Source organism: Gallus gallus, chromosome 12 (assembly GCF_016699485.2).
Source record: "Gallus gallus isolate bGalGal1 chromosome 12, bGalGal1.mat.broiler.GRCg7b, whole genome shotgun sequence".
Classification (NCBI taxonomy): Eukaryota; Metazoa; Chordata; class Aves; order Galliformes; family Phasianidae; genus Gallus; species Gallus gallus.
In genome coordinates this window covers 688,193-716,162 of record NC_052543.1, presented here as the reverse complement: position 1 = coordinate 716,162, position 27,970 = coordinate 688,193, and the positions used below count along the sequence as shown (strand labels likewise).

At 44.9% G+C, this 27,970-nt stretch overlaps 1 protein-coding gene across 3 annotated transcripts in view; it reads right to left on the bottom strand.

The window, feature by feature from the left end:
• The window catches only part of STAB1 (stabilin 1), a 52,326-nt gene extending 25,501 nt beyond the window's left edge, over window positions 1-26,825 (bottom strand). Inside the window, exons 1-22 of one of the 3 annotated variants that reach the window (XM_046900194.1) lie at window positions 26,744-26,825; window positions 25,513-25,647; window positions 20,342-20,478; window positions 18,355-18,470; window positions 17,729-17,814; window positions 16,629-16,698; window positions 15,819-15,914; window positions 15,397-15,513; window positions 14,709-14,905; window positions 14,367-14,500; window positions 12,808-12,935; window positions 11,752-11,843; window positions 10,424-10,546; window positions 8,324-8,470; window positions 6,455-6,517; window positions 5,765-5,878; window positions 5,324-5,377; window positions 4,184-4,264; window positions 3,754-3,912; window positions 2,895-2,957; window positions 1,320-1,421; window positions 185-271 (exon numbers count right to left, since the gene is read on the bottom strand). In XM_046900194.1, coding sequence (XP_046756150.1) covers window positions 185-271; window positions 1,320-1,421; window positions 2,895-2,957; window positions 3,754-3,912; window positions 4,184-4,264; window positions 5,324-5,377; window positions 5,765-5,878; window positions 6,455-6,517; window positions 8,324-8,470; window positions 10,424-10,546; window positions 11,752-11,843; window positions 12,808-12,935; window positions 14,367-14,500; window positions 14,709-14,905; window positions 15,397-15,513; window positions 15,819-15,914; window positions 16,629-16,698; window positions 17,729-17,814; window positions 18,355-18,470; window positions 20,342-20,478; window positions 25,513-25,593 — 2,247 coding nt within the window. In that variant the 5' untranslated portion in view covers window positions 25,594-25,647; window positions 26,744-26,825. Of the gene's footprint in view, window positions 1-184; window positions 272-1,319; window positions 1,422-2,894; window positions 2,958-3,753; window positions 3,913-4,183; window positions 4,265-5,323; window positions 5,378-5,764; window positions 5,879-6,454; window positions 6,518-8,323; window positions 8,471-10,423; window positions 10,547-11,751; window positions 11,844-12,807; window positions 12,936-14,366; window positions 14,501-14,708; window positions 14,906-15,396; window positions 15,514-15,818; window positions 15,915-16,628; window positions 16,699-17,728; window positions 17,815-18,354; window positions 18,471-20,341; window positions 20,479-21,521 lie in introns of all 3 variants that reach the window. The other 2 variants (XM_046900195.1, XM_046900193.1) reach the window with 2 other exon arrangements.
• Between the last annotated feature and the right edge of the window lie 1,145 nt (window positions 26,826-27,970).

The window sequence follows — 27,970 nt, the reverse complement described above, 5'->3', positions numbered from 1 at the left end:
TCCGTGGCCAATGCTTTGGGCTTTGGCCTGGAGCACAAATCCAGAATCATGCTTATCCAGAACAATTGTTACCATAAAGAAAAAATACCCTACATTGCCACTCCAAAAGAAACAAGCAAAGTACTCTCTCTAACTGCCCTGACTCAACTGCTCACTGCAGCACAGCAGGGTCTTTCATACTTACATTTCCCCGGCCATAGCATGGGTTGGTATATCCCCCTGGGCACGGTGTGCAGTCTGGACCAAAGAATCCTTCACAGCACCCAGGTTTCTGAGACAAAAGCAGAATCCTTAAAGCATCAAGCAACATAGAATGTATTGCCTGGAGCTGTTCTGCTCTCACAGTTCTGAAATCCAGGTCCTCCTTCCTGTGATCACGGGCTATACTGAAATAGACTGCTTCACTTGTTATCTGCATTTCTAAGAACACCCATACTTAAAACCATACAATCATTTAGGTCAAAAAAGACCTTTAAGATCATCATGTCCAAATATAAAATTTAGCTTTAATTCTGAAAATGTTTTCCAAAGACACCTCTCTTTCTGATTGCAGCCAATTCTTTTCAACATAAACCACTACTTTTTGTTTGGTTTTGTTCTATTTTTTATGACTTTTTTATGTCCACATTTCTCTTTATTTCACTAATAATATTGTCCCACTTGCTCCTTGTTTATCATCACTCAGTACTTTTTTGGAGGGAGGTAGCAGTCCTGAATTGCAAACCTTGTCACAGTGACCAGCAAAAGAGGAATCACAAGACAAACATCCGTCCGCTGTTTAATGAGACACCTGCAAATCATTCTGTATACTTGGCACTGGGACAGTTCAAGAGCTGCAGTCAAATGTGAGGTCTGTAAACTCTACAAGAGCCACTTTTCTGACCCATCTGACAGTGCTTCGTAAACAGGATGCAATCACTTCACAGCTTACGGCACTTTCACCGTGCTCTACTTCCTCTGGGAGACATGGTTAAAACAGGGCACTCGGAGAACACCGCATCGTTTGTCCCGTGGCTCCCTCTGGCTCGGCTGGTTGAAACTGGTGTGCTTTGTCATATTTATTTAACGTACTCGAGCTGAACTGAGCTGCTTTCTGATGTTCATAGTAGGCTAGTGCTGTGTTTTGCTCCTCATCTACTGAAGGAGGGTGGGCAGCCAGCCCGTCTGCTGGGCCTGGGGACAGACCTTTGCATGGGACAGCCTTCCCTTGGCTCCCATCCCACCCTCGCTCAACTCAAGGAGTTGGACATCTTCTCCATGGATCAGGCAAAGCTAAGCTAAGCTCCTTTCAAATGGATATGGCCTTCCATCACACTCACCACGATGGTCTGATTGCAGTACCGGGCACACCCCCTCTTCAGGACATTCAGTCCTTGTGGATCATGGATGTAGACACATTCTTTTGGGAATGGCGTTAGTTCCTGTAGAAACAAATCAAGTCAGTGCTGCCTGGTTATATCTGCTTGGTAACCTTCCCCTCTGCTCTTCTTGCTGCAGAGAGGAACTGCGTTTGACCCTGAGCTAAGGAAGTTCACAAAGGAGACAAGGTGAATACAATCCCAGTACAGCACGCCCAATGTGAAAGGAGGGAGTGAGGGCTTCCTCTCACTGCTCTTTTGTTCTAACAATAGTATCTGTGATAAAGGAGGGAGCACAAGCAGGGGGAAAGGGTGGGGAGAGAGAAGGGGGATGAGGGAGAAAGAGAGGGAAGGAAGTGGGGGAGAAATAGAGGGTAAGAAAGAGGCTGGGGAAATGAGGAAAGAGGAGGCAAAAGACATGTGAAAAGAGTGGGGAAGAGGGGGAGGGGAAGAGGGAATGACAGAGGGAGTGAGAATGGGAAAGAAAGGGAGGGGAAGGAGACGGCTATAGGGATGGAGGTGAGACAGAGGGATGGGGAAGGGAATGAATTGCAAATAATATCTGCTTAAATACACAAGGAGTTACACACGGGTATTGGGGCTGGCATGATTCTGCTGCACCTGCCTCAGCCTGCAGAAAAAAGTGGCTGGAGATTTTGCAGAGCTCCATTTCTAACATTCATGGGACACTGGGCAACCTGGCCTTGTACCAGATCTGGAGCGTGGTGGCCCTGCCTGTGGTGGGGGGTTGGAACTTGATGATCCCTGTGGTCCCTTCCAGCCCGAGCCATTCTGTGATTCATGCTGAGAGTATGAGCAAGTAATCCTGACATGCAGACCCATCAGAAGACACCCGACAATTAACAGTGGTGAACACCTCTCTGACTTCCACAGGCAATGACTCGGGCCTGGCCTTCACAGAGGAATTTCCTGGAAACTGCTGTTCTGCAGAACCCAGCATGGGATAAGCCTTAACGCCAGCACCCTGCCTGCTCCTCCTTCCTCCACCTTCAGCTAATTCTGCTTATTCTGAATCAACAGTGAGCACAGCCCAAGGATAAATTGTTTCTCACTCTGCAGTGAATAAAGCTTGCTATGATTCCATGGCCACAACACAAGCAGCAGTATTACTGGAGTGTACCACTGTGGTCAGGTCTGGTTCTGGTAATTTGGGGGATCTGGAATTTGGGATCTGGTAATTTGGGGGATCACAGTGTGTGAGCAGGAAAGAGTTGCACATCTGCAATTGAATTTAGTAGAGACTGTCTCACTTGAGAGTAGAGCTCAAAACACTGACTCAGCAAATAGACTTCAGAATAACAGACAGCCAGGGCAGTTCCTGGGTGACAGTCGGATGGCAGTGAACAGCTGCATGGTAGACGTGCATCCTCTAATAAGCGTGCTGTTCTCCTCTACCAGCTGACTTTCCTGCTCTGCATTTGTTTGAAAATGCCTTGAGTTTGCAAGTATCTATCACAGTGTGCTTGTATGTCACCACGCAAAGAAGAAATGATAGAAATACCCAGAAATAATCACCATTTCTCTGCTGCCAGGTGGGCAAACACTGCTGTTGATGGCCTCACAGTCCACACAAGAGCCCTGTTAAGAAAACAAGAGTGGAAAACTTAATCTCCCCCATGCCAAGAATGACATAGAGCTACTGTTCCCACTGTATATCCAAAACATCACTTGTGTCAGAAGCATTCTTAGGAGGGAGTTTCCACAATCCGAAACAGGGTAAGTTTATTGCTTAAATCAAATGGCTCTATAGTTACGAGGAGATGTTTGCATCTGACTTCAGGATAGACTCTGTCTATACGGTCTATCTGATAGACCTGTGAATCTATCAGCCATGAGACACACAGCTATGCAGTAAAACACTTTGGGCATCCACGTGGCAACCTCAAGGTGATATCGATTCTCTGGTCAGCTCAGATAATGCATGTTGCTCCGAATCAGACACCTGTTTCCCTAGAGCTGTATTCTCTTTCTGTAGTAACATACCAATCATCAATTTGGGGAACACGTATCTAAAGTAAGGTATACAAAACTCTGTATGTACACTGTTTGCAGCTTCCACTACCAAATGACTGTTCCCCATACACACTAAAAGGAGGCCAATGGTGATGGTAATGGGAACAAAGCATTCTCAGCTGAATTAGTAACTCTGGTATGAAGAAGAGAATGCAAGGCATTACGAAAAGGCAAACATCTTTCTGAAGCAAAGGTAGGACGAGTGTAAGGAAAGAAAGACTAAACAAAAACAGCCGATTGCCAACAAAGCAGGGCAAAGTGACGTTGCCCAGATGTAATTTACACATTCTGCTTCCATTCCTCCAGGTGACTGTGGGCTCTACAGCAATGGCTAAGATGAGAATGGGCCAAGTTGACTTACAGTCACAATTTTGTGTTGTTCTTCATTACATCTGTGAGGGAAAATGGGAATTATTGAAGGAGGGATGAAGATGCCGTCCACGGTATGAATAATACCATTTGATGCCACAATGTTTCTCAGGTTTAAGGGGATCTCTGAGTCGTCCATCAGAATTCTTCCCTGATGTGGAAACACAAATAATTAATCTGCATTTTATCCAATTAGACTGTATTAACTACATAGCACCAATGCAGGAAGGAAATAATATGCAACATCAAATGCAACCACACAAGTTGGATAAGAAGGAAAAATAATTCAGTGACCCCATTTAAGTCTATTTTTAAAGTATAGGGGGAACTGGAGATAGGCTGAAAAATCACTACTTAGAACTTTATCCAGACTTTTTCTGAGAACAGGAGGCTTCCCTGAGTGGGTTTTGGTCCATACTTACATCTGCACTGATGTTGATAGATAATATCTGGTTAGCCATGGTAACGATGTGTGGCATCACTATCAGTTTCTCCACAGTTATCTGGATAAAAAACAGCGCCATACAGGGACAGCATCATGAATAAGCAGAGCCATTTTAGTATAGCTTGCAGAGTTCTTTCACAATATCCTCCACCTAAAAATACTTGTAAAGGGGATTTAGACTTTACGATTTACATTTAATGAAATATCTCAAACACGCACAATAGCCCAAAGGGAAATCCAGGACTTCGTATGAATCATTTGCAATACAAAAACCACAGCGGTGGCAGTGGCCTTGGTTTCCACTCCTTGTGTCCAGCACATCTGAAATCGAGTTTTTATTAATAGTGTCTCCTGTTCATATAGGGAATACAGAGCATGAATGAACAAGTAAAGCTTAGCCAGAAGCACAGTAGATAATTCATTCTGTTCTAATAAAAAAGCTTATTTCTAAAGGCAGAGGAAATGTAAACTGCAGTTACTGCACAGAGAAACCTGAACATAAGGATTTGACAGAAATTCTAAGAACTATGATAATCACTATTTTTGTGTCCATTAAGTTATTAAAATAAGTAGTTCAGTTGTTGCCATGTTGTTGTCAACTGCAAGAAAAACTGTGCCTTGCATGTTTTGCCAAAGTGATGCTTGTTTTCTGTGTTGGAATTATGAAAATTCTAAGGACTGACATTCCTCCTCAGCAAAGGACTGGCATAATGTCGATATGTGAAAGAATATTGTACAATGATGCTGGAGTATACACAAAACCTTTAGAGTAAGTGAATAATTTTAAATATTTATCTTGCTTATTGCATAAGTGAAAAAGTCCCGTTAATGCACTGTATTAATTTTATTTACCCTGCCACACAGCAAAGTGGTGCCAGCACACAGCATAGGCTCACTCACACCAGTTTTCCATCACTAACCACCAATGGGGCCCAAGCAGAGGGGAAAAGGAGCAGTTTTGTGATGGAAGTGCACCAGCCGTTCCTTTTAGCAACTACTTTCATGGTAAATATTTTGCCTCTATATCAATACTCCAACCTTTGTGCCAAACAACACAGGTGATTACATGCTGGCCCAAAGGGCTCCAATTATCTAGGATTAGTGCTGCCTGCCTTACCGCTGCTGAAGCGTAGATATGGTGTTTCACAAGTTCCTGGAGCTTATTTATGCCCTGAGGAAAGAAAAAAACATAATAATTGGGCAGCCTTTCAATGCTCAGGAGTGAGAAGAGGCAATTACATTTTCTTTTAACAAATGACTGACAATGCCAATGTACTATAGCAGCAACTTCACTTGGAAAACGAATTCCTTTGTGTTCTCCTACACAAAGGGGGGGAAGAAAACCTAAAACCAGACTTAAACAACCTGGCTAAACCTCATCGCAGGTTCCACCAGCATTCAGTTGTCTCCCAAAGCCTTGCAGAAAGAGAGACATGGGTTAGCCAGCTGCAGGAAAGACAACCTGCAGCAGTGACCAGACACCTTGCACAAGCTATGCCAGCACAGCCCACTGCACCACATCTACTTCAGGATGTGTTAGAGGACTATGAGCCCTCACCTCTGTGAACAGATAAATGAGCCTCCCATCTCTTAATTTATCCACACCGTCATTGCTGGGTACAAACACAGTAAAGGGGCCTGGCCCATCCAGTATTGCCGGCAGGCCGCAGTTCTGCAAAAACAACAAAAGATTCCATCAGTGGATGCAGCATGAGTTAGCAAGGGAGATCTATTAGAAAGGGAGAGAACACTCTAAGCAGCCCACCAGGTGTAGAGGTTGAAAAGCTAGTATGGACAAGAGGCAAGGCTTGTCATTTAGCAGATGTAAATGCCATAAAAACAGGCTGAGCAGTGCAGTCACTGGTGCCTGGGCAGCAGCTTCAAAGGTTTATAACCTGAGGACACTATTTATGCAGACATCTACTCCAAACCAACAGGCAGCCTCAGCCAAGCTTGACACGGGCAGGCATGTAACGTTCATTCTGTTATGGACACAGTGGTCAAGAACTAATCATGTTTTGAAGATGGGAAGAAGAGGTGGGTAAAGAAAGACACTTGTATGCTTGCTGCTGTTTCCATTACGTGTACATATAAAATAATCAAATAAGAAGTGACTGAGACAAAAGCATCCAGAAAGCCAAGTAACTAAGTTGCTTTTAAATGTTACCCAAAATTCCCACAAAAACAGCAGCAGGCAGTGCACAGCAGCAATGCCACCTTCCTGGGGCAGACACAAAACATGCCTTACCTCCAGGATAGTCTCAAATCGACTGAAGATCTCCGTGGAAGCAAGGATCTCCCCAATGGTTTTCTGCAAGAAGATACAAAGAGAGAGAAAAATGACCAGGGTTGCAGCAAAGTCTGAGCACAAACTGGAACGCCTTTTGCCAGCTGGTACTTAAGGATTGCCATGCTTCAAGTCTACAGAAAGCCTCAGTGGATTCAAAACCATTTTTTTTTTGGCCAGTGGGCTGAGCAAGGACTGACCCTACAGCAGCTTAGACACAAACTTGTTCTCATGTGCAGCAAACTGGAGTTTCCAGGTTTATTGTGCACTTGAGCACTCTTTTGTTTTCCTGCTCCCAACTGCAGATGAAACTTGCAGTTGTGCAGAACTGGGCTGGTAGACCATGGATCTGCTCTGTCATCTCAAACCTCTTCTGATTTGAGGGCAAGAGTTCACTTTGCCACCCGCAAACAAGCCCCAGTACTGAGAAAATACAATCCATATGCATATATCTGACATCACATTGGAAATAGAAGCCTTCAGGGAGCACTTTTGCTGTCTTGCCTTCCCAGTGCAAGCTGCCTCTGTCTTAGTGCCATAATGCTGGATGTACTTGGATGGTGCTGGTTTCCACCAGTCCCCTGTTCACACCCTGACCCAAAGCAGCTTTCCGGCATACCCTGGTGCCATGCAGCTCCCCAGCATCCCCCCTGTGCTCACCTACTGCTCTTCTTGGACTGCAGATGAAGGTCACCATTTGTGGGACAAAAAAAAAAAATTGTGCCATATTCTTAAAGGTTTTTTTTTTCAGCCATCACAATTTGAGCATATACATCAGCAGTGTTGTAAGCAGCTGCAAACCCTCCTCTGCAGGCACTGAGGCACGCAGACACTGAGCTCAGCCCAACATTCCCTCTGGATTTTAGACACTCCTTTTTGGAAGACGTCCTCATGCAGGTGGCAAGACTGTGAGCATCCTTAGTTCATTAGCAATGGGCACTTTTAACTCCACATATACACCCAGAACTAATGCCACTGACAGCCATCCTCAGGGCACGTCAGCTCAGGAACTACTAATGCTTAACACAATATTCTATCTGCTTTTTAAACACAAGATATAACTGTAATATTACACAATTAAACTATTTTTACAGATTAATGACAGTGGTGCAAACAACCAAATCAAAGAACTTATGTCATTCTATGCAAATTTATTTATTTATTTATTTATTTTTGCAACAAGCCAGTAGGTAATGGGGCCTTCTTTCTGCATATAGAAACAATACGAAAGTGCTCAGACATAGCAGTGAAGGAACTGCAGCAAAAACTTTTCCCAGTTAACAGGAAAACGTGCTCAGCAGAAGCAGAGACTGAACCAATAACTCCTAAATCCCCACCCAGTGTCCTAAACACAAGACATGACTTCAAACTGCAATGGTCTGTAGTGATTATTTGTCCACATTTTACACACTTTTAATGCAAAGTTAACGTTTCTGAATATAATTTCAAAATGCAGTAGAGCCCATAGAAAGCAAGGCTTAATTTCAACTTTATATGAAAAACACTCCTCAGTATTTATGCCATTGCTCTCCTGGAAGGTACCACAGCAAAAGAGCTTATTTGCTACGAAGGGAGTGACCTTGCTCATGAGATAAGAACTCTACTTATCCAAGCACTGTGAAAGCATCACTGCAAGGACTGGATCTGGCCTGTGAGGTGCTGTTAGCTACTTTTAAAGGTACGTTTATCTGGAGTTGAAAACAAAATGAACAGCCTTTTTCTTTTAAAAATACCTTGCTGATTTAAGGATCTCAACTGTGGAAATTGATGTTTTTTGAAGTATTTATTCAACCATACTATAAAACAGAAGAAGTAGAAATGTCTGCATACCTGTGGGTTTCCAATGTTGTCAGCGTTACGTTTTTTCCTCAGGGTGTCAACGACATGTATAATACCATTGGCTGCTGGGAAATCTGGCTGAAGAACATTGTACAGTTCCCCTGGCACATCTTGGTATCGAAATGACTTGGTGTATGCCTGGGTAACATTGCAAGGTTATTTTCATGTATATATTCATGGGATAAAACAGATCTACATAACCATTGGGTTAGCGAGGTGAAGACATAATTGGGTTTACTCTGGAAAAAGGAAATATAAGGGATGCCCTCAGTGCAGAACAAATATCTCACCCCTGTGGGTGAGTGTGGGTAGTATGTCAATCCTGAAGCATTCTGAATCCTTATCAGGGAAAGAAGACCTAATCTGGGACAGTCATCTCTAGATTTAGGTTCGTGTGTGTGCACGCTTGTTCCCAGTTGTGGAACATGGCAGGGTGCCTCAGTCACCAACCTGCTGCACTGAGCTGCCAAGCACAAGGAGAGAGGCATGCTGCCTCCTGGGCACCAAAGCACAGCATTTGGAGGCAGTCCTGAAACTACAGCTCTGATGGAAGCTTTTATTAGCTCCTAATGCAACAACATATTCCATAACACAGCCCAAACAGTCAGACTCTCTAAATTATAAGTTGCGCATCTGGTCCTTCCATACTGTACACAATCATGCACTGAAGGTGGGTGTACAGAGGTGCATGAGAGGTGCACCTTTAAAGTGAGCCCCATATGCTGCAGCCATAACTCAGGTACAGGCATTCACAGCTTCTTCTGTTCTCTTCCTGTGCTCTTCCTGAACTGCTCCTCCCTGCCCTGCACTTCAGTTGACACCTCTGGGAAGCCTGGCTGAAACAAAGGCTTCCCAGATCAAAAGACTTCTGAGTAAACAAACAGGAAAGAAATATATAAAGACCATTGATCAGTCCTGTTCAGATGCCCCAGCTCCAAATAGTGCTTTGTACTTTCGGTGCAGGCATGGTGCATGTAGTACAACCCAGACCTCAAGGCCAAAGCTGGATCCTCAAAGAGGAAATGTCCAGCTCTCCCCTGGCCAGCTGTGAGCAAGCATACCGGAAATGTGCAGGATGGAGAGAGAAGAGTGTATGCTGGAAAACATGAGTCAGTTGAAAAGGAGAAAAGGAACAAATAGGGTAACTGGAAGAGGAGATACTCAGCATGTAGCTATGTCCAAGAACGTGAGCTCCAAGGAGGAGCATTCAGCCCAAAGGGTGACTTTGCTGCAGAATACTGCAGTTGCTAACACTGCAGGGAAAAGCTTTCTTCTCTAGAATGCATATGCAGACCACAGAAACATCTTTCCCAGGCTTAGAAGTCAGGCTCTGCCTAACTGGTTGTTTGCAGAAACATCTGCCTGTCTACCCTTAAAACATCTTGCTTTGGATCCCACAAAGGATCTTGCTGGGAGGCAGCAGCATTCTGCAGAACAACAAGCTGATAAAAGCATCCTCTAGAACAGGAACAACTGGAAGCCACTTTGATACAGTCTCTTGCTAAGCAAGCACAATTACAACTTTACAGCCTTTTCTTCCCACTTGTGTACTTTTTTTTGGCACAGGACCATCAGGACACATCAGGACAGTCTCTGTCTCTGACAGCTTGATCCACAACTGACCAAGCAATCTGTTGCAACACAGATGAAGCCAACATCTCTCTCAGATGTGCTCCACGATGTCACATCCACCTTAACTCAGAAACCACTTTTCTTCTCCAGGCTAAAGAAATGCAAGCAGTTTCACACCATCCCTGTGTACACATTTCATGTGGATGGTGAGAACCAAGGAGCAGAGAAGTGACTATTTATTTTTAACTAGACATAGAGATGTAGGATAAGTAACAAGAGAAGAAGAGTTTTGCCCTGATAAGGAGATTATGACCTAAGAAATCCGTGACATCTCTCTCTCTTAAAACTTCATTATTCTCTGTGAGAAGTGGAAATGAAACTGTTGTGATCACAGGCATGCTGATCAGAGAAAAACTGTCTTCTTGCTAAGAAAGCACACTGAGGAAACAATGTGCCCAAACTCTGGTCAGTCCTACACAAAAACAGCAGTCCTGGACTTCAGTTCAGGAGTTCCCTTACCTGGTTACTGAATGTCAGCCGATGTCCTGACAAGGTCCACATAGTCTTGGCTTTAGCCATGTCTTCTATCAAATGCAGACCAGGAACAATGTGCATCCTGCACAAATCTGCAGCAGTAGTACCCTTTGGGGAGTAAAGAGCAAAGAAAGAAGAGAAATTATATGCTCTTTCAAAAACTTCATTCAATTAAGGAGCCCTAACATTGCTATAACAAAAAAGCTTTGCATGTAATATTGAGCTTCCCTCTTCATTTTTCTTCACCCGAAAAGCACTGTGGCAAACCTTTTGATTCTGTGTGCACATGCAAGCACAGGGAGACTGATTCATCTGAAAGTGATTTTAGAGGAATCCCCTGAAGGGAAACCTACAGGACCTGGACAGTTTTAAAACTATCCCTGCATGGCCAAGATTACAATACTTGCCTAAGCTCTGCACACACAATCTCTGTTTATGTTGGTCCATGTAGGTGGCATATCTGCCGAATTTACCTTTAGTTTCTTCCTTTGTTTTCTGGGTTTTCTATCACTGGTAATTTCTTGAGACAATCAGCTGTCAATACTGACATAGGTGAAACTAATCCTTCAGGAAAGGGTAGACCAGAAGGGTCTGACTTGATCTATTTTCTACGATTATAGGAATTGCTGCTATGGCCTCAGCACAGGATGGACTTGTGCTAGTAGAAAGCTGTGCTCAACAAGGCATTAAGTGACTGCACAAAAACTACTGCAAATGAACAGAATTTAATTAAAATTAATAAAACCATAACATGACCTTTAGGATCTACTTGAAGCCCAGTACTCTCTGACTCTTATCCCTGCTCCCATAGGAGTTTTCTTCAGTTTTGTCATCCTTGCTTTCCCTATTAGTAAAATGAACTTCTCCTGAGCAGCTGACACCGTACCCATACCTAGGGCCTTACCAAGGAACTGGCCCCACATTCAACACCTTGATGCAGATCTCTGCACCTTCTGAAAACCCCACACTCAAGCAGTCAAAAGCCACATAAATGTTTGAGAACAGTCACGCAAGGAAGATTGGAGCTTTAAATAAGCATGACCAGAAGAACTTAAACTTCTTGAAGTTATAGCTCCTGACATTAAAAACAAAAAACTCTGTCAATAATGAAGACAGAGATAGGGGTTTTAAAAATAACGGCAGGGACATGACATCCTCTGTGAGACTGCAGCTTAACAAGACAGCAAGCGGTCCTCACAAGGGATTGCTCCTCTTAATACTCTCTAATTTGTCATCAGGTTTTACAGGCTGCAGAACTCAGGCAGGAAGAAATCTTAAGATGGCAAACATTTGCTAAAAGCAAGCAAACTTACATTAAATTCCATTTTATCATTAATTGGAAGAAGGGAAGGTAGGAAGACAGTGAAAGGCCCGTATTTTGTCAGCAACACTGAACAACCAGAAGCTGTAAAGAGTGACAACACAGCAAAGTTACTTGGAAGTTACTCAACTCCGGCAATAATTATTCTTCATGTTAACAGCACAATTCAACCTACATGTTTTCAGCAGGACGCATGTAACCAGTACTTGTTTACATGGAAGTAGAGCCAGCTTGGTACTGCAACCTGATCACAGCTCAGCGTGTGGCTATTCATTTTAAGCACTTGACCACAAGATTGCTGAAGATTACAGGTGACTGGTCCACACCGAATCACTGCTGAAATTTGCAGAATGTTTGAAATAATTATGCTCCCACATGCTTACTAATCTACTCAGCGTGCCCTCTGTTTTCCACTTGAAATAACTCATTTTTGGGTGCCACCAGGATTAATTGAAGCTATACACTTCTTGCGAAGATACTGTGAACCCACAGTTGTCCATCTTCACTCCATTGTCAGTGGTTCATCAACAAAATCCTTATCAACAAAGGTCGTTTGGTATCAAGTCCTGCTGTGCTGGAGCTAGGAACCCAGAACTCATAGTGCAGCTGCTCATATCACAGATCGGTGTGGAAAATACATTTAAAAATGAGTGTTGGCACCGCTGGAATATAACAGGGAGAAAATCCCATCATAGCTGAAGGACTGCTGAGCCTTCAGTGCAGACAGTGCAGGTGGAGGCCCGCTGGTGGTTTGAGGGAAACAGGTTTGACTCACACCCCAGAGCAAATTTTCCTTCTTTTGTGGATGCGGTGCCTTTTTCACCAGGGCTGTCAAATAACTAACACATCCACTGCATTCTTTGCAGCTACCTCCTCAGTTCACAAGCCAATACCGGTAATGTGAGTTCAGAGATGTGATGCGTTTAATCTTGCAGGCCATGGGCATGCATTGTCAAAGTTCAATTATGATGAGAGGCTTCCAGCCTCTTGCTGACATGCTTTGCCCCCCCTTGGCTTAATTCCCCAAACAAATTCAAAAGGCACCTACCAAACATCTTCCTGGCGGTGCTTAGTTTCCTACTAAACATTCCAGGAGAACTAAGCTTGTTTATCTCACTCATGAGATCTTTGTAGCAGCTTCTCGCATCTCCAATCTCCCCTTCTTTACACACGCAGCTGGAGACAAGAAGGAAAGGAGACAAGAAGGAAAGGTAACTAAACGTTATGAAGAAGTTCTCACACCACTTTTGACAAATCTGAGGACAACAGCAGCATCTGCATTTGAAAGAGTAATTGCCACTTAAAGGTGTATTTCAGAGCTTAGTATTTGCTGCCTCATCTAAGGGACGGGAAATAAGATGCATGCCTCTGGAGTGCAGGTAACTTTGGCCTTAACCAAAGATAAAGATGCTTTCTCAGATACAATCAACGTTCTGCGTTAGTGTTTGGGGTACAGATAGCCACAATGTATTTATTAATGCCTTTCTAACATGTTATTAAGCCAGTGTCAGTCACTACAGCATCTGAAAATGTGTGCTAATTCACAAACGCCACAAATGCACGTGAAAAGCTTGCGAATAGCTCTTACATGACACCTGAGCTTCAGTGAGAAATACCGGCCCCAGCACACTGGTTGGCTTCAAGTTGCTCTAGAATTAAGGAGGGCCTTAAACACTCTAATGACTTTTGCAGAAAAAGTTTATCTACATGTGAAAACCTCCGTCCTGATTCACACACCATAAAGTCATTGCTCAGAGAATACTTGAGATTGCTGGACAATAACCAACGTTTTTTCCTGTTTGGCTTTGTCCAAGCACCAGCTCTGCTCTTGGTTTGGGGACACGAGGCTGTGTGCCGCAGGAGAGGTCTGACATCACTCCGGCCACTGAGGGCTGAGCGCCAGCTGAAGTCAGGGGCTGTGCAGAACATGGAGTTCTGCCCTTTGTTAGCCTGTCTTCAGAGTGGAAAGCCACAGTGTTTCAGCTCTGCCCTGGAGCACACGACAAACAGGCTGATGTTCATAGAATCACAGAATCATAGAGTTGCTCAGGTTGGAAAAGACCTTAAAGATCATCGAGTCCAACCCCAACCTAACCATCCTACCCCAACTCTAACAACCCTCTGCTAAATCATGTCCCTGAGCACCACGTCCAAACAAACACATTCCAGGATGGTGACACAACCACCTCTCTGGGGAGCCTATTGCAGGCATGTTAACCGGCACTGAATTAACTGGCAGGCAGGTTAAGGCACTGAAGAACCATCAAGGAGATGGCAATGTTCTTCCCTTCTTCAGTCGCTCAGAGAAGCTCCAGCTTTTCTTGGTAGCTCAGAATCCCCAGAGAAGGTTTCTCTGGTGCTTGGGAGGCCAAAAAGTGGTCCTAGGTCTGGCATCATTTCTCATCTACAGGGTATCAATTTCTAAACATTTTTCTTGGGAGTATTAAATGAGATCCAGTTTCTTCCCTCCCTTCTCTGTCATTCTGCAACTCTACTTCACTTCTTGCTTCTCATTTCAATCTGTTTCCTCAAAACGTAGCTAATCTGCACTTGATTTCCACTCTAGCTGCGGAACGAGCTTTAAAAGCAATTCTTAAACTGGCATACCTGGGATTTCCATGGGAATTGATTTCACACTTAGAAGAGATATCACAAAAATACGTCTGGCAGTCACTGGCAAATGAAGAACATTCCAGTGAAGGAGGCCGTGCGATCATGCCAGGCTTGCAAACACAAGACGCCTAACGGAAGACAAAGAACTGATTACAGAGATTACAGATCATGGTATTTCACCCTACAGACTGTGCCACAAAAAAAAGCAGTCTGATTGCCACATCAAAGGGGAGGAGAGCAGATCTGAGCTCACACAACGGTGAGATCACTGGGAGAACTCCCACGTGTCCACCCTCAGGCTCTTGCAGGTTGCTGGCACTCTATTATCATCCTTACCTGTCCTGGACCTTTGTAAATACAATTCGTTGAGTTTTCTGGGCAGCCTCCATTGTTATCAACACAGGGGTTTATGGGCTGGCAAACCCTCCCATCTCCTTGATATCCTTCTTTGCACGTACACTCATACTTTCTTGGTCCAAGAAACTTACATACAGCAAACGGGGAGCATGGAGAAGAAGTGCAGGGATCCTGAGCTGAAAAGAGACGAGAGGTGTGAGAGTATCTGCATTTCTGTTTTCAGTATAGAACCTAATGAAGCACAACGGAATGCCAGAAGCTGGAGGGAATGGAAGATAAGGAATTTATGTGATTAAGATTCTGCAGTTTCCCATGAAAATAAAATAGCTTCAGGTAGCAGTTTGGGTTTTTTTTTTTTTTTCTACTTTGAGGAATGTGGATGACACATACTTCATACTACATAGCGGTAAACAAATATGAGTGACAGAAAGGAGATGCCTGGATTTACTCCCAAATTTTCATCGTGTCAGGGGATATCTAAAAGCGGAGTTTGGTCAGCAAGAACTGCAAAAAGCCAGTGAAGAGAGAGCTATTGCTCTTACAGGGATTCCTAAAAACCAGGCTATTACAATTCTGCAGGAGACACTGTATTCATGGCAATCATGTTCACCCGGAGATGCCAGAGCAGCGGTGTTTTTTCAAGCAGAGGACCTATTATGTCTCTCACCTACACAGACGCTTCCGCTTTTTCTGTAGCCCAGCTTGCAGTTACACATTGCAGTCCCGTCCTTGACCACGCATTCACTGTTGGCCTCGCACCTCATGCTTTTGCAAAGGGGGATCTCTGGAATCACACAGCAAAGAGTTTCCCTTTGAGCAAGCAGGGCACTGCTGGAAGACGCAACTTACCTTACAAAATGCATGGAAATGAAGGCAAACGTTGCTTCCACAGGCCCAAGCTGACATGAAAACCATGGGCTATAAGCAGCGATGGACTTGCAGCTTGGGCAGTGGGGTCCCACAAGAGTTGGAGGGAAGGGGTGATGTACCAAGTTTCCAGAGAAACTGCATCTCCTTTTGGGACACATGCATCCAGGCCCGTCTCACAGTTACCTCTAACAGCCCCTCTTCAGCTTGCGGTGCATTTACCTTGGTCACATCTGGGGCCAGTGTAGCCTCCATAGCAAGTGCAGCTTGTCTTCCCAGCGACATCGCTGTTGCATTCCCCGTGCACACAGTCACACACTGAGAGGAAAGTCCAAGCAAACCTGACCTTCAGCTTCAAGGTAGCATGAAGTGCTCCAGGCTTATGTTGCCTATCTGCCCTGGAAATTGGCACCCTGATATCCTACCACTTATCCACAGCAAGTATAGCTCATTTCAAAAGTAATGCCATGCCAATGTGGAAGGAGGCAATGTTAAGGAGACCTACTCTATGTGAGATCCAAGCACTGGGGTCATTCTGTGAGGGCAAGAACTGGGATCACACCTGTGTTATCTGTGTGGATACAAGGGAAATAGGAGATGGAAGGCTGCCCTAGTCATAAATTGATTCAAAATGATGTATGTGAGTGGCAGTATTGTCTGTATTAATTTGTAGGGACAGCAATACGAAGGAGCGGAGAGACAATTGGAACAGTGACAGGAATTTGAGAACAGCTGGGAAAGGAGCCTGGGTTGCTCCAGGGCACGTGGGATGTGGGAAAACTGGCATAGTCCTGCCCATGAGAGAGGGAGAGAGGCTTTACAATAGGAAGAATGGACTAATTTGTATGCAACACTAAGAATCATTTATGTAGAGGGACAACATGAAGGGCAGAAAGACAAAATGTCAGGACACCTGCTATTAAGCACTGCCAGCTGGCCTCCCCTCCTCCCCACCAGCACCCTCCCTCACTCAGCTTCCCCTCTGCTTTACTTGCTCTCTCGTGTTTCTGTGGAGGTTTCAGTCTTCCTTACCTGACTGGCAGTCTGGGCCAAAACGGTTTCCATCTCGACAGTTCTGGCAGGCAAAACCACTGTACTGCTCCTAGAAGGGGCCCATAATGTGCCAGACGTTATTTTTCTACACCACTGTGTTGCTGCAAACGTTGCCATAGCTCAAAGTATCACCCCATTTCTGCTGTCTTCTGGCAGCTGAAGGCCTGCAGTGCTGGAGTAGTTGCCAACAGCCTCACACAGAGGAGTAAACCCACACCCAGAGGGTGTGCAAAATGCCAGCAGAACTCAGATGGGCTCCAAGGAAACAATCCCCGGATCATAGACAAGAACATATCAGCTGGTTTGTGATATCTCTCTGGAAAAGGAATTCACTGATGCTCATGGGACATTAGGCATTGATTTTATAGGGCTTGAGGACCTTAACTATGTATTTTAATTGATATAGAAGTCCAAAATCAGCTTTTCTCAAAGTGGGACTTGAGAGGTGAGATTTTTGCTTGTCCCTTCACAATGCCATTAATTAAGGATGTTGTAAAAAGGGGGAAGTTTCAAATCTGTTCAGCCAATATTAGAAACATTGCTTTATATGATTCACATGTGCAGCAGTTGTTTGTGCTCCTGTTGTATGAAGACTAGAACTGTAATGGAAAAAAAAAAAAAAAAGACTACACCAAAAAAAAAAAAAAAAAAAACCCTTTATTTTTAGTCTTTCTTGCTTATCTGGAGAGGGGGAGGAACTGCCTGCCAAGGTGCAGTACATCCTTGGGAAGTGTATCTTTCAATTCTGGTACGTGTGGCTCTTCAGGAGGATCTCAGAGCTTCTCGCAGCCACAGGCAGACACTGATTATTTCAACTGATCAGAGGGTTAAATTCATGCAATTCTTTCTTAATTTCTTCCTAGAGATCCTTCCTAATGCCATAACCTCACTAACAGAACACTAGTGCTGCTGCAGACCGCACTGGCCCTTCAGTTGAACCACAGACACTGATGTTGGAATAAAAGAATCTGCTAACGACCCTCCAGGCAGAAGGCTGGCCTTCATCAAAGGCTGTGGCACAGACAGCACTCTGCTCCCTCAAACGTGACAAACCCCCTCAGAATAACCTATTCACTGACCTTGCAGATGCAGGTTCCATTTCGCTGTATACCATCCAAACACGTTCCATGACTACTGCAGGGATTTTCAGAGCCTCCTGGACATTCTAGCAGGTAAGAGGACAGATAAGGTTAGATTGAAAAACCTAAACTGCATCCTTGGTTTTATCCCTTCTTCCCCTAGGTGTTCCAGCCATGCAAAAGCACAATAGCTTCTTAACCAGCAAAGTCCTATAAGGGCTGTTTGCACCTTGGGTTGGACTAACACATATATGGCACAAGAACTCCAGACCAGAGGGACACCAGAAAGAAATATCTTCCTCTTCCTTCGGAAACTTTCTCAAAGAGGAACAAAAACAACCCTTTCCAAAGCATTCTTTTTAAAGAAGAGACAAAAGGAAGTTCCAACAAAAGGGGTTACGTTACGTGCTACATGTAAGCGGATGCAATCCACGTGAAGCAAAGAAATTGCTTCCCCATTATCTTTTAAACCTCCTAGACAGATAATGGAGACCACGTGAGTGCTTAGAAAGCAGGAGCGGGAATCATGAGAATTAATCAACTCAAGGCGTATTTAATGCCTCCTGTTGAAACTCTTTTTGACTTATTGAACAGCTGGAAGTATTACCAGCAGACAAAGAACTTACCATAACACTCTGTACCCCAAAATCCTGGGCAACACTTTTTCTCCTCAATTTCCTTCTTACATATTTGATAGCACCCTGGCTGGGAGAGGGTATTTTCTCCTAATTTGACGGTGTACCTTAAAAAGAACAATCCAAGGTTCGTGATTACCACACAAACACACCACACACTCGTTGCAGGGTTTCTAAGCAAGCACACTGCTGTGCGCTGAACTCTGAACGGAAGAGAACTCTTCCCAGCCCCAGTACATGCACACGGAATTTCCCCTCTGGTTACATCTTCCCTAGGGATGCCTGTTGTGCTCCAAAGACTGGCTGTAAGAATTCTGCCAGGGACCGAATATGAGACAGGATCTGGGCAAGTCTGAGGGTATCCAGACAGAAACTGCAGATGCTGAATGGTTAGATGGCATAGAGACAGAGTAATGCTCTCCAGGGTGACTTTAGACTCTACAGATAAAATGAACTTGAAAGAATAAAATCTCCTTGCAAAACTTGTTTCCTTTTATCTTTCAGTAATGACTCCACGTTGGTATGCTGTAAATTTGGATTTAATAACTGTGTTCTTGAGCTGGGTTCTCTATGCCATCAAGGACATACTCCCTGGGTCCCCAGGAAGGAGCATTTTCCCCTTCATGCATTATCTTCACACAGAGGGTAAGCCCTTGGTGGCAAATTGTCTTTGCTCTGCATGTGTGCTGGACAGAACTACACTTGGGTCTGTCCAACAACCCCACCACCACCCAAACACTCAGAAAAACTGTCTGCACTTGGGTTATTCTCACACTTTGTTTTATTGTTGGCACAACATCCTTCCCCAAAAGGAACTTGGAAATTGGCTTTGGATTCTGTCTGACTCCTGACTCCTGTAGTTACTGCACAACTGCTACAGTTATTTTTAAAGTGTTTCTACAAAATAGCGAGTCACAGAAAACAGTAGACAATGGAACTATATACTGCATAACATTCACTACTGAATAGATGAGCAAACAATAATTTATAGTGTTTCACTGTCTAAAAACTTACGGATAAATTAAGTTTTCCTTCACCCTTTTCCTACTAGAGTCAAGCTATAGAAACATTCAACAGAATAAGAGCAAGGAAGACAAGAACGAGACATTTTTTCCCCCCTTTTTCCCCTCTTCCCTTTCTGTCTTAGTAAAGAAATTCTATCATAGAATCACAGAATGGCCTGGGTTGAAAATGACCACAATGATCATCGAGTTCCAACCCCCTGCTATGTGTAGGGTCACCAACCAGCAGACCAGGCTGCCCAGAGCCACATCCAGCCTGGCCTTGAATGCCTCCAGGGATGGGGCATCCACAGCCTCCTTGGGCAACCTGTTCAGTGCGTCACCACCCTCTGGGTGAAAAACTTCCTCCTAATATCCAACCTAAACCTCCCCTGTCTCAGTTGAAAACCATTCCTCCTTGTCTTATCACTATCCACCCTCGTAAACATATCCCCTCCTGTTTATATACTATCCACCCTCGTAGTCATATCCCCTCCTGCTTATATACTCCCTTCAAATACTGGAAGGGCATTGAGTATTTATCTCATTCAGTGAGTCCTACTTTGTTTCTTTTCTGACTCTCTCCTCCATCCCACTGGGACGGGGATTTGCAGTGCTGGGCTGCTGCCAGGTTAAACCACAACAGCCTGAAATGGGTTTCTAGAGAGTAGACAGAACTCTGTTTAGTTACTAAATCAGGATTAGAAAACCCAGGTTGTTCAGGGCAAGGCAGAGGTAGTCATCGTACAACTTATTTCGGGTGTATAGAGCCTTAGACCATGAAAAACTCCCTGGGATTTGCAAGGAGACTAAAGCCATAAATATTATAGGGGCCATTTATAGGGACCATAAATCCATTTTGTGCATCTGAAATCAAAACTGCTTGGATCGTTAGAGCTCAAAAACCATACACATTACTATTACCCCTTGCACAGCAGGGCTAAACCAAAACCATGACTGCTTAGGGAGCGTCTTACCTGCAGCCCCTCACTCCACGTCCTTGGGTGGCCCTCATCCAGCCTTTGGGACAGGACATCCTAGGCACCGCAGCACAAGATGTACATGCTGTGCTTGAGGTATATGTCATCTTGACGTTGCATTTCATTGATTTTAACTTAAAAAAAAAAAAAGAAAAAAAAGAGAAAAAAAAGAAAAGCAGAATAAAAATGAAATAAGTTCAAAACTGGGCGGTTTTCATATTGCCAACTGTTAGTGTCTTTGTCAGCATTGCATCCTTCTTTTTGCAACCACCACTGGAGAGGGCAGTGAGCAGCATGAAGGTCTATGATGCTTTGAGCCTGTGGGAAGGACCTCATAAAGGCAAGAAGATCAGAGAGGAGACTTGGATAATAAATATGGCTGGTGATGCATTCAGCACAAGTACCTCCACCTAACCTGAACAACTTCTTAGGGGTTCAGGCATCCTCACAGGGCTTTTCCATACCCTTGTACCCACCAGCTCTGCTTCTCCAAAAGAAATGCAGCCAGAGCATATGAGAAAGACACAGCCTCAGAGACAGCAGGCATCATTGTGTGTCAGCTTGTCACTGAAGCTCACAGATGACTCTCCTTGAATCCCTAAACAACTTGAGCCAAGCAACTGCACAACAGACCTCTCTGCTCATTTTAAAGAGAGAAAATGTTCACCACTGATGATGGCAGGGAAAAGCTGGAAGGCAGGAGCTCTGTTTGTCCCCACAGGTGACTGGTTGGAAAAAAACCACAACTCTCCTCAAATGTACCTCTACAGGCACTGTATTTTCTAAAAATAAAAAATATTAGATCATTATTCTGGGAGGAGATCTCAATCTGGGATATTTTTGTAAAGCCAATCCTGAACAACACCGTCAGTGCAGCAGCTCTCCTGTTGCCCAGAACACCCTGTTTTGGATTCCCACCAACAACCTCAGCCCAGCTCTGCTTCCTTTGAACCTGAGTAAGCCCAAGTGCATACATTTACCTCAGGACAAAGGAGGAAGTCCACAGCTTCCCATTCCCACCTTATCAGCAGCCCAGGAAGGCCCTCCCAGATGATAGCCAGCAGACCCTGTTAGGAAAACCTCCTGAGAGATAACCCCGGAGTCCCAGCTCTGCAGGGACATCTCTGCAGAACGGTTCCCTGACTCACACACATTCCCTCTGCCTGGAGCTGCTGACCTTTTCCTGCCTTCCTGGAGTCACCTGCAGCCATCCATGCAAACATGCTCCCGACAAACCAACCAACTCTTGTGCCTGTGATGGTCCCTCATGTGGATGTTCATTTCTAGTTGTGCATCTGGAGCACTCCTTACTGAACTTTAACATCCACTTCCTTCGGAAGGACTCCCCCCCTACACTATAAATAGCTTGAAAACAATCTGAGATCCTCCACATACATCTCCCCATGCCCTGTGACCCAAAGCTTTAACTCTACCCAGCAGGACAGAGGTCAGCTTTGCCATTCCTTACGTTTCTACCCTACAGGCACACAGTGTAGCCAGAAATCTCACCTCTTTTATGGAGCAAAACTAAGACAGTCACTACGGATGGATAAGTGAGGAGTTAACTCTGGAGTACTCCACCTCAAAAGATCAGCGGTGCCACTGATGGGGCAGGGAAGAAGCAGCTCGAAACAGTGGATTTAAGCACAAAGTAGGACTCCAGATTAAAGCTCGGCTTTTGAGAGAAGCCAGATGAAACCAGACACTCAGATCTGACAGAATGGTGCATCAGGTCCCTTCAAATCCCAGCCTCAGCCTTCACTCAGGCAATGCCTCAGGAAGAGGAGGAGAGAGATGCTCGAGGAGGAAACACAGATGGATGCCTCACCACAGATGATGCTCTTAGAGCTGTCAGAACTTCCCCACAGACCCTTATCAGGTGTCTGAGCCTCCCTAGCTGCATTAAAAAGTTCACACAAAGAGTAGAGCACAAGGCATTACATTAAAACCCTCCAATCTTCTCTTTCGTCTTTACTTCCAGGTATCAGGAGCTGGCTGTCAGACACACCTGGGCCACTAAACATATTTTCTGCCACACGTTATTCAATTTTTCTTCTGTCCACCACTGGCACCCCGTTTCTAAACAGAGAAGGAGCACCTCCTCCCCGATGGCACCTGTAAGTATGCGCAGTTCATTTTCAGAATAAAACAAATCCCGTAAGGCAAGGCAGTTGCCAAAGAATCCCCCCACCCTAAATTCCTAGGACACTTGGTGAAGCTTAGGCAGCTTTCCAGTAAGACCTTCCCCTTTGTGGAAGGAAATGTGCTCGTGTCAGCAGCAACCACTGGGAGGAAAGAGGAAGAAAATGGAAAAAAAAAAAAAGTCCCTTCTTATTTGAGTGACAGAACTGATGAAGTAGTCATTTTCTGGAGGGCTTTGTTTGTTTGGAAAGCAGAAGAGAGAATCGAGGGACATAAAAGCAGTGGTTTGAATGCTGAGGCTTTGGAGAGGATGAGAGGCAGCCGCAGCTGGAGTCACAGGGCACTCATGGGGCACAGCCTTGTGGAAAACAGCCATGCTGCTCCTCTGGCCTTATCTGTGACCACTTGTAACATTGGAAACGCTGGGGATGAAGCAGCAGGAGGGAATGTCTCCCTCTGTGTTACAGCATGGCTGCCCATAGCACAGAGGGCCCACGAGGTCCCTGGTGGCTGTGCCAGGGGAAGGGGGTGAGGTGAGAACAGGCACTGCTCCCATCAGATGAACTGAACTGCACCGTGGTTTGGGTGCAAAGCAAGCGAGCAGGATGGCTGGTGTTCTCAAACAGCTCCAAAAATAAAGGAGGCTTTTTGAGCTGCAGCCAAAAGAAGCTCAGGGCCAGGGAGCCTCTGCCCGCACCGAGCAGTGCCCTGCCAGGGCAGGATGGCGCTTTCTCACTGCGCTCACTCACATTCATGAGCAGCCATGGTACCCTGTGCTTTGCTGAGGCACTGCTGAGCGTCCGGATGCTGCAGTGCTTCCTACACTCCTGTCTTTTACTTTTCAGGTGCTCGTGTTTATTTTATTCAGTTTCAGGAGCACAAGCTGCGGACTTTTTTAAGGCTAGTTTTATTCCCTTCATTTTCTTGCTTTATCACTTCCTCCCAAATCGTAACTCAAATCCTTCTGCAAGACAAAACTCCAGGGAAGAAAGAAAAACAGATTTGGACTTCAGTGTTCAGCTCCAACAATCCTGGGAGCCAGTTCTGGAAACAGTCATTATCTAATGAATCACCAAGTTTCCAGTGCTTTTGCCCTTTACGCAACAAAGCTGCAGACATTTGAGTCACTACAGTCATACAAGTTCTCAGGAACACTTCAGCTGAACAGACCAGCAGTTCCTGGACATAACAACTCTTTGCATTTGCCCAAGAAAGATGCTTCTCAGCACGAGGATGAGCAGCATAGCTCAGAGACACTTAAGACAAAGAGCCCTCCTCTCCTTCCCCCGCTACTTCTATTCTTCCTCCAGTACCACCTGGGACTGACCTCCCAGCAGAGAAACTCTCCTTGTTCTCACATCTGCTGTATCTTCTCCACCTTATACCAAAACCCAAATCAAGCTAACAGACCTGAGACATCAAATCAGAGCCCTGAGATAACAGCACTGGAAACCAGCCACAAAACCTCTCTTTTCTCTCTCAATGGCCCCTGCAAAGCTCCTGCAAGGCGACAGAGGCTTCTGATGGCACCTCAGCACTTCTATCCCAGTCACTTTCAGTGGCCATCCTAAGTGATCTGAGCAGACTTCACCAGACCCTTGTTTTTCCTTACCTCCCGTTATAGCTTTTCAAGAGTTTCTTCTCCTCCTCCAGAAGAAGGAAGCTTTTGGGAAAAGAAATCTGAAAGGTCATTTTTCCCAGAGTAAATAATCTGCTCAAGAGGTGACTATAAATATTTCACCTCTCTCTGTGTGATCACTCATTACCTACATTGTATCTGCTTCACCCCCAGCCAGACACCTCAGGGATTATAGAAATGAACAACGTCTCAAAGTGAAGAGACCAAAATTTCCGCTGGCAGCAGCTGAAGGAGCCCTGCCTCTGCATGCACTGATACACTGGAACCTGCTTGTCTGGAAATCGGGCTGTCAGACCAACAGTGAGCACCAGTAGAGACACTTCTTCAAACCATACTTATGCTCAAGTCAACATAAATCCAAAAGGTCCAAGTCCAAAAGGTTCATGAGGTTCTTACCTTATTGAGATGCTTATTAGCCACGTATGGCCCTTGAATTAGCCTTGTATGGCCTACGAAAGTGCCATATACATAAACAGAAGCTTCTACCTAAATTTCTGACACTGAAGCATCCTTCCAGCACTCTGGCCTTTCCTAAATTAGGTCTTCCATACTCAGAACCATCTTAGCACATCTGCCCACTCCCTTCAAAACTCTCTGTGATTCAACACAAGGTAACCCTCCCATGGCTCAGATGCCCAAGGAAGAGGATTTCCAAATGCCTCACACAGCTTCGGACTTTGTAGGCCGGTCCATTCCTTTAACAGCAGAATAGAGACAAGGGCTAGGGCAGCAGGTGACACAAATACACATCAGAGTGAATTCCAGCCAACAGGAAGGGAGATGACACACTGCAGAACCAAGACCATAGACACACAAAGGCATCCCGCGCTCTTCTAAGTGCTAAACACAAGAGTGGAGATAGAGGAATTGAAGGAAGCCTTCCCACTGAAAGTATGTGGTATTCCTCCGTGGTGAACTGCAAGGAAATGTACCTGAAACAAACGTATTCTCCCTGCTGCACGTCAACTGTTCAGTGAGATTTTTGGAAGCGTTTTAGAAAACTCTCCAAGGACACATACAGATGTGCGCTGAGAGATGCCTGAGGTACAGAAAACAGCAGAAGACAAAGATCCTCAATGATTTTCTACCACTACCATTGCATTCAGTGCTGATGGTAAATACAAACTGAAACTGATCAAAAATTCAAGCAACTGGCTTCCGCCGTAATGTTGGCTCTGCCCTTTAGGTGACACACGTGTCCGCCCATGAGCAAAGAATGTATTTTACAGGCTGAAAGTTCCATTCTGCATGCCATTCTGCACGCTATTCTGCACCTAGCAAAATGCACATAAAGAACAGAGGTTGGAGAGGACTGTTCCGTAACACATAAACATACGCACGTGAAGGACTGTTTGAGGAACATTTAAACAAAGGGTGGCAGACTTACCTTCGGAGTCTCGCAGTCGGCTGTGGGAGCGAAGCACGCTGCTAAGAAGAAAAGCAGCAACCCAGGAGGATGCATTTTCATTCTTTTCCAGGCAGGACCCTTTTCACAAAGGGGTGGTGGTGGAGGCTGCAGTTTCTGTAAGATAAGACCTCCTACTAGGAATCAGATCCAAGACAAAGCACAGGTTAGAAGTGAACGGTGTGAGAACATTTTCGCGTGGTGCTCCTTGGCTGCAAAGCCTTTGTCCGTGGATCGACTCCTTCTGCTGTTACCCCTCAATCAGTGCCGCCTTTTTCTTTCTTTCTGTTCTTTTTTTTTTTTTTAAACACACAAGCAGAGCTCCTCACTAAAAGGTTTACTCAAAACAGGAACAACGACGGATTTCCTCTTACATATCAGTTCAAAACAGAAGGAAGGAAATCCTTAGTTTTCAACTAATTGTAATGAAAAGAGGTTAACTGTGTGCTTAACTGAAGGCAAATCCAAAGGGCAAATTTAGATACCCTGAATTCATGAAGGTACAGCAATTTCATTCTACCAGTGACATTAGTATGTCCAGAACCTCTCCGACAGAAGTACACCCAGTGACTGCCTATCTCAGTGTGTGCATGAACAAAGCAATGCAAGTGTGAGATGCACTTCAGAGCAGTAATACAAGCACATATCACCAATCAGTGAAACACTTTGGGCAGCGTGTGATATTTATTTAAAGTATTTCAGTTACTCATCAAGACCAACGTCCCATTTTGTAGATACTGTGTATCCACACATTTTGTATTACACGTTTGTACAACACGTTTTGTAGATAGCAAAATATATGATTCCCCAGAGTCTCTGCTTGACACCTTGATGAACCCAAAGAACTCCCTCATAGCACTCAGAAAATTCCTAAATGTGATTAAAAGAATACAGGCTGCCTGAGGTGCTGCCTGAAATGGATTTTCTCCTTTTGAGTATTACAAACAACCACACTGATAACTGATTTTATGTGGCCTTTGTTTCCCACTGTACAGAGCAGCCTAAGGATTGCTTCTCCCGGTATCAAATCCCCCTGAGCAATGAGGTATCCTTTGGTTTTGAGCCATGAATAGTACAAAAAAGTGCATAATGAAACCAGGATGGGAAGCGACTCTTGCGTTTAGATTGAGAATGTCCGTATTTTCTCGTCCCCTGTGCAAACACACAGACATGCGTGCTAAGACAGAAAGGATGTAAGATCTGCTGTACTTACTAATGCTGTTACTTGGGCTTTATCTCTTCTCCCATCCTACACAGCAGCCAACGTGACAAGGAGCCAGCAGGTCCTATACCGCGAGCTAGCAGGAAGCAGATGAGGCAGATGTACCAGCCCACGGCCTGACGGCTCAGCCCACTCATTCCATGAGAGGACAGCCCAGCACACCGCTGCTCCGGGCAAGGCCTGGTGCCCAGAAACTGTTTTAAGTACCCCACGGAGCTGTGAAATGAGGAGGAGGCAACGCAGTGCACGCCAGTTCTGCTGGGATATCAATGTCGCAAAGGGACAGTTCATAGAATCATAGCATCACCAAGGTTGGAAAAGATCTGTAAGATCAGCCAGTCCAACCGTCAGTTGAGATATTCTTGTAGAGGGGGAGCGCTAGGATGGAAGCTGCATGGCGCTGTGTGGATTTACAGGCATGGCACCACGCTGGCCACGTGCACTGAGAAATCAGACTGCTCCTCCATTCCATGCTACCTGTTAGGCACACGCAGCTAAAACAGGCAGCCTGCAGGGAACTCACTGCTCGGCAGTGGTGCTCGGAGAGCTGCCTGTGACACGGGGTACGTTGCAAGTACTGGGCACCCACAAGAGAGACAAGCTTTCTCAGTGAAGATAGCTTATCCTGAAGCACACGTAGGGGCACGCTCTTCCTTTTTACTGAACCTCCAGTCTGATTTCTAAATGTGTGTTTTCCAAAGAAAAATGCAGTAAAAAGACACACAAAGACTGTTTCTAAGGCTTTCCACTGCTGCCCACCATTGCTGTATCTGGCCTAGTGCACAGAAAAAAGAAAAGGAAGGGAAAGCTTGGTGGAATCCCTGTTTGGATCAGATAGGATACACAGTAATGAAAAGGCTCCCAGCCAGCCTCCTTACCTGACCATCGTTCATGTTAAAGGCGTGTGATACAACAGCAGTATGCAGTCTACAACTGGGAACTCTGAGTGGTGCCATTTTATAACAGAAGGGCGCAAAGCGTAAAATCCAAAGGTCATCTATCACCAGATATAGCTTTTCTGACCAACTGGCAAAGGCAGTGTGTATCAGCCACTGGGTATGGAATGCTCAGATCATGGCTGCTGGATCTGCAACACCAAAAGCTGTGCCAATATTGCATCTGCACAACCCTGGGAATTAGTGTCAGGTGAAGCACTACCCAACTCCGAAAGAGTGGGTGGCCAAAAGCCATTACCATTCATAAAATCACAGTCATGGA